This window comes from Phaethon lepturus, unplaced genomic scaffold (assembly GCF_000687285.1).
Source record: "Phaethon lepturus isolate BGI_N335 unplaced genomic scaffold, ASM68728v1 scaffold54203, whole genome shotgun sequence".
Classification (NCBI taxonomy): domain Eukaryota; kingdom Metazoa; phylum Chordata; class Aves; order Phaethontiformes; family Phaethontidae; genus Phaethon; species Phaethon lepturus.
In genome coordinates, this window is record NW_010528012.1 from 1704 (window position 1) to 7999 (window position 6296).

At 50.3% G+C, this 6296-nt stretch overlaps 1 protein-coding gene across 1 annotated transcript; it reads right to left on the reverse strand.

Moving 5' to 3' along the window:
* Positions 1–2: 2 nt before the first annotated feature.
* Positions 3–5975, reverse strand: ARCN1 (archain 1; the record flags this gene model as incomplete). The annotated part of the gene is made up of 9 exons (XM_010283533.1): positions 3–115; positions 580–784; positions 948–1056; positions 1381–1528; positions 2853–3018; positions 3766–3927; positions 4485–4690; positions 4965–5144; positions 5712–5975. Coding segments are annotated over 9 exons (1530 nt in total), but the record flags the coding sequence as incomplete, so codon positions are not given.
* Positions 5976–6296: the final 321 nt, after the last annotated feature.

The following is a 6296-nucleotide window of genomic DNA, read 5'->3' on the forward strand; positions in this document are numbered from 1 at the left end:
CCTTTGTGACTGCCCACGGCTGGCGTTACAGGATTTCGTACTTGTCCACCAGGAAGGTGGTTTCAGTGGAGAACCTTACAGGGCTGTTCCCGTCTACCTGGGTCACTTTGGTAACCTGCGGAGACAACAGGCAGAGTTAGCTCAGCATCGAAGGCCGCTCCCCGCCACAGCTATGCGGCGCTTTCTGACGCAGGGGTGGTCACGAGGACGGCATCAACCCAGCGCTTTCGAACCACAAGTCAGCCCTGAAAGACAGACCTTTGTTCTCAGGAAACCTGAAAACGGGAGAATGATTTTCTACAGTCACTGTGTCTCTGCTGAAAGCAACCCAGGAGGAGTTAAGCAGCAGTCACTAGCTACAGCTCAGTGGGGACGGACAGACAGACAGCTGTGTGCCAAGAAGCGTTCTGACTCGGAAGGCTGATGGATTCTCTAACTAAGTCTGAGGGGATTTAATGATTACTCAAAGCCACGACAGCACAACCGAAACCCGTTTCGGCTTTAGCCTGCGGATGACTGAGGCAGCTTGAAAGAGGCAAGAGCGAGGTCATGCTTGCAGAGCACCGGCAGCGACCGTACCTGTATGTTGCAATAGTTCTTTTTGGAGATGAAAGAGACTTGCACCGGGAAGAAGTCATTTGGCTGCCCTGCTATGCTGAACTCCAGGCTGCCGCTCTTGTTTTTGGCATCTATCACTGGCAGGCACCACTCGAGGAGATTTCTCCGGCTGTCGTGGCGGTACTCACCATCAATCTCCCCAATCACTGGGGCGCCGACACCAGACCTAGAGCAGGCAACGAGACACTACAATAGCTTATCCGCGCTGAACTAAGGAAACGCCTGTCAAGCCCGTCGGCACGGCCAGACTGCAAACCAGAGAGGGGAAGGAACCAACGGGACCCAGGAGGGCACTTGTTAGCGCTGCCCGGACAAGGAGCGTTACTTACGGCAAGGGGATAGTGATGACCACGTCGTTCAGCTCTAGGCTCTCTTCTTGCAACTCGTACTCAATATTAACATCGCAACTGTTCCCGCTTTCTGACGGCCAGCAGTTAACTGAGGGCACAGAAACAGTATGCTCAACCATGCAGGCTTTCTACATGGAAGAGGCTCTCAAAAGACAATGCACTTCAAAAAGCACAGCGAAGTCACCCCCAAGAAAGTCTGATTTAGAAAAGATCTTTGTTTTCTTCAAGAGCGTTAGAGAAAAAGCACACTGCCGAGAACAGGTACTATCCAACGGAAGACACACGGCACCTCCGATGTCGCACGTGCCACGCTCCAGGAAGTCAGCTGCTACAAGGCAGGCTACAAGCCTGCAGCCCGTGGATGCACATCAGCCTCTTCTGCCCGAGCCCCCAGACGCACACTCGCACTCACTTGTCAATGGAATGAAGGACTCTTCCGTGGTCTGCAACCTCCACTTCAGGACGCCCACGTCGCTGTTAATAGGGAATGACTTCTCTGGGTTCTTCAAACCGATCTGCGATTCCGCAGTGAAGAGCTTCTTGTCCACGTTTGGGTGAGTCTGAAAGGGGAACATATGCCCAGGCTGTAACTCTAAGCCTAAGGAGAGAAGCGTACGTAGGTAATGCGGGTTCTGGTAAGACAGGCCTAGGCATCTCAGGGTATTTTCCTTGACAAAGTACGCGTCGGTTTTCCTCCTGGCTCAGAAGCCCAACTGGAGCGCGTCTGCTTATCAACCTGGGATTGCTTCCAGAAAATGCTGATCTGCTAAGAAGAACCCACACCACTGCCATTTTTACATGCCACTGCACCATAGACTCCAGCGATGCATGTCCTGGGCCAATACCTACAGAATGACTTTAACAACTCCTAAAATCTCAAAGACCATTCTGAAGACCCACAACAGACACTTCTCTTGAAGAAGAAACCAACCTAACGCTGCTGGGAAGAACACCCTGAAACCACAAAAATACTACCTCCCTCAGCAACCTTAACACGTATCTATACAAGCAGCCCAACTCAATTTAAATATTCTCTCTTCACAGCAGCAAGCGTAGGCAGCTTTTCAGAAGCAGAGGATTTCTGCATGTCAACGTTCAAGTTACACTAGAAAGACAGGAGTCGGCACCAGGCTTGATCTCGTCTTCCACCTGAAGCAGCACGTGTGGGAGCACTGTTAGGAACTCGCTCACGAGATGCGCCGATAAGGAACCTACTACCGCGTAAGCAGACCTGCAGCCAGCTACATTACAGACGAGCTCTCGGCAAGGAGGAAGAGGAGGAGGGAGCAGAAGAGCTTATCAAAGCAGCACCATCTCCAGGGATCAATAAGGTCACACAAACAGAGAGGGAGAAAGGGAAGGGCATCTCTCTTGAGACTCTTCTGAGCTGCTGACTGCAATCAAGGGCTCCAGCAACAGTCTCAGATGCAGCAGTGGCAGGACACAAGCGACCTCAAGGAGAAACGGCCTTCTAGCTAAGAAATTAATTCCTCATTACCACAGCCGGTTTATTCTAACGCTCCCACTCAACAACTCAAGCTCGCATCACAAGCAAGCACCAAGCCACACACCAGGCTGCTGCGAAGTCCAAGTGAGATCAGACGGCATGCCAGCATGCGTTACTGGACAGGTAAGGCTCCGAGGGCAGGAAGATAAAGTGCACAAGACTGGATTTCTCAAGTGAACTTCAATCTTTTTGAGCATGAGCTGGCCCTGCATTTATGCTACGGTAATGTCTGCGGTGACTACTCCCATTTTCAACGCACTTGCCGAGAAGGCTTGGACAAGAACCTAGGACAGTAACACGCTCAAGTAGTGCCGACGTTTTGCCCCGGAGAGCAGCAAAAGCATGTTCGACAGCATGGGACACCAAACAGGCTTTACCTGTAGCTGCACTCCCCTCTTGTCTTCATTTTCTACATGCAGGCGAATCCGTGCAAACTTTTCATCGGAAATGTGCAGCATGATCATGCCATGCAGCTCCATGTTCTGCAACCCTCCGTCACGGCCACAAGTCAAGGAAATTTTCTCCTCTATTTTCATGTGCACGCTAGACAGACAGGAAAAAAAGCAGGCATCTCAAGTCCTACGCTTGGCATCTAACAGGCAAGATGAGAGATTAGTTAGCGCTCAGCAAGGACAGGCTACGTGTAACAAGCAGGTGCTCCCAAGAGCGTGATGGCCCCAAACGGAATAGCATGGACGGCACAGCGGATGCTAACGCTGCTCTGACAGGTTAACTCAGGGACAGGCGGCTCCAGGGATACGAGCCCGCAACGGATGGAAGCCCAGATAAACAGCAACGATAACAGCATCTCGACATGCTGGTCATTTGAAAGCCCTCTGCCGCACAGCTGCACGGGTCACAGCACTAAAAAGTTCTGAAACGCTATGTGTAAAACAAATCGTAAGCGCTTCCATCCTAAGCCCCCATAAGGCAGAACTCTTTGTGCCTGAGGAGCAGGAAAAATGGCAGCTATTTTAACTCATCTGAAGGCAAAACACTGGGGGGAAAAAAGCACAGGAAAACTCTCAACCTCAGCTACATAGTGGTTGTACGTCCCATTTTAGTTAAGGCGATTCCAAATCAAACCGGCTATCTGCTTTTTGGCCGCTGTGCTGTCCAAGATTTTGCCCGCCATTTTTTAAAATTAACAGGCCGAGTGAGCACAGGGGCCCCAAATGGCAGGAAAAAGCCTGCTGCGAGAACCGAAAAGGAAGCTAAGCTCACAAAGAAACACGTGCATCGCAGACAGAGGCGTGAGGAGACTGCTTTCAAAGCAAGAGCAATACCTACCTCTCCATGTTAACGGGAGGAGCAAGAACTTTGGCTGCTTCTGTAGACCGCTTGCTGACCGAAGTCATGATATTTTCTCCTTCTAATTTCAGCTTGTCCACAAAGTTGTCCACCTCCTTCCCCTTCGCGCCAAGTTTCAAGGCTTTACTGGGTCCTGAAGGCCTAAGCAAAAGGCATAGGAAACTCCAACTCAGCTCGTGGCAACAGACTCCTCCTTCCTCGGGTGTCTTAGTGTTGTAACCTGACTGTCCCAAGAATACAGCGTTCACCTCTGCAGCCTTTTTTGGGGAGAACACGCATGAAACCGATTATCTCGTATGTAGGGTGCTAAGCTATAATTTATATCTGGATTCTGTTCCCAGTATGGCCAGTAGCTGGGACCTCTTTTTCCTCACGCTAAATGAGAAGCCCACCGTCCACCAAAGACTCCGGAGAGACTATGGGATGCTGCTGTGGCACGCAGCACAAAGGCTCCTCAATAATAAAAGGTGGGATCTCAAGGATATGCAACATATACCGGCTTGCAAGCACCCACGTCGGAGGCTGGGAGGTCAACTCACACAGATCGGCCAACCTTAAGGGGAGGCTTTACAAAGGCATGACAACCTCTAACTGTACAGCAATGGCAGGGCTACGCGTACAAAGAAACCGTCTTATTTGGCATGTGCTTTCAGCTGCTGCTGGCTCCAAGGAACATCGGCTCCCTACTGTAGACCTACCTGGCAGGTGCCGGTGCCACCTTGGGCTTCTCCGTTTCAATGATTGTCTCTGTGATCATTGCTGCTGTTGTGCCCCCAGACACAGCCGAGCTACCAAAGCCACCGAAACCGGGTGCCTTTTTGCCCTGCCTCTCCGCGTCCCTCCTGGCCTGCTGCAATTCCTTCGCTTTACGGCGCATCTCAGCTTTTGCTTCGCGTTCCTGAGTCTGAAGCAGAAGACAAGAGGCTGATAGAGCTTTGCCATCTGAATCTTATTCTGCACAGGAACTAAAGGCATTGGCTCATAAATCCTTTGCGAAGAAAAAGGGAGCGAGAGAGGGACATTTAGTTTACAGAAAAGCTAAATAATCGTATGACCCCTATCAAAGTGGAATAACACCTTTGTATAAAAAAAAAAAAGAAAAAAAAAAGAAAAAAAAAAGGCAGCATTTCCCAGACAGGGTACTCCGCTGTACCAGGCCCGCAGTTATTTCCGCTCACCTCTCGGACAGCTCGGAACACCTTTTCTTCATGTGAATCCATCTCAGTGAAGGTCCGAATTTGCGCCAGGTTTACGTTCTCACGGTAGCCCAGGGCAACAATTTCATCAAAGGCGAAAATCAGGTCGAAGCAATGTTCAGAGATCTCATTCTCCTCCAGAGCTCGACAATATTCAGGGATCTAGTCAGGGAGGGAAAAACATTCTAAAGGAGCATTCGTATAAGGATGAAGTTTTGCCACTGTTAAGTTTTTCTACACTAAAACACTTATACCACCTCTTAGCTTTGTTGTAACCCTAACTCGGAGGAACCTCAACACACACAGAGGCCGGCGAATTTTCTGAAGACCCTTTGAGATCCTGCAAGACGACAGCTGCACAAACTCGCCGCTTAGAAATGCATGTAAAATACTGCTGTGCTTCTAACTATCGCAAGCTGTAATGTCATGTTATTTTTAGAAGGAATATGGGTGTTATCTTAAGAATACAGAGAATATTTAACGCTAAATTTATAACATCATCCCTTTGGTCTCACCAGCTGAACTGCAACTGAGGATTCTTTACGTGCGGTTCAAAAATACCATCACAACTTCAAAGCTTACTTCCAGGTCAGGAAGAGGCTCTGGAAAATCAATTTGCCAGGTGGAGGCGGACAGCGCTTCGGCACCAGCTCACTGGCAGGTTCCCTCACAACGGCACCGTATCAGGCTATATACGTGCGAACTCTGCATTAAGCGACAGATCCTTACCACTCTAGAGAAAAGTCGGAGTGTTTCTAGGTCTTCCAGGATGTTGCTGTTCTTGGTGGTGATCAGCACCATGTAGAGCTTCTCCATCGGCTGATAGACGTACCGCACGCTCTCCGTTTCCACAAAAGTGTGCTGCTTCCCTGTGTTCATCAGCTTCGGGAAAGCCGCCAGCAGCCCCTCGATGCGGGTCCGAGTCATCTCCACGAACTGCCGGGAGACGATGGCCTTCCCCGCCTTTGTGCAGACGGCTGCTGCCAACAGCACCTGCAGAGAAGGCAAGCGCTGGTTAGCTGAGCCTCCCACACCACACAGCCTCGGCAAACCCGGCCTGGCACAACTTGCTCGAAGAAAGGATCGCTTTCGACTACGTTTCATCTTCATGTGTACCACCCAGTCATCTGATTTTCCTCAAACACTATTTTAAGTCTCTTTCTGTGACCAGCACTGGGAACTGAACTACTCCACAAGCAGATCCACCTCTGCTTTTCCCTCTCTCCAGTCCGCTCTCTGTTCCTGTGACATCCTGAAGGAAAGCTCTCGGTGCTCCACCAGTCAAGCAGACGCAGCAGATCAGCCCGTTCCTAG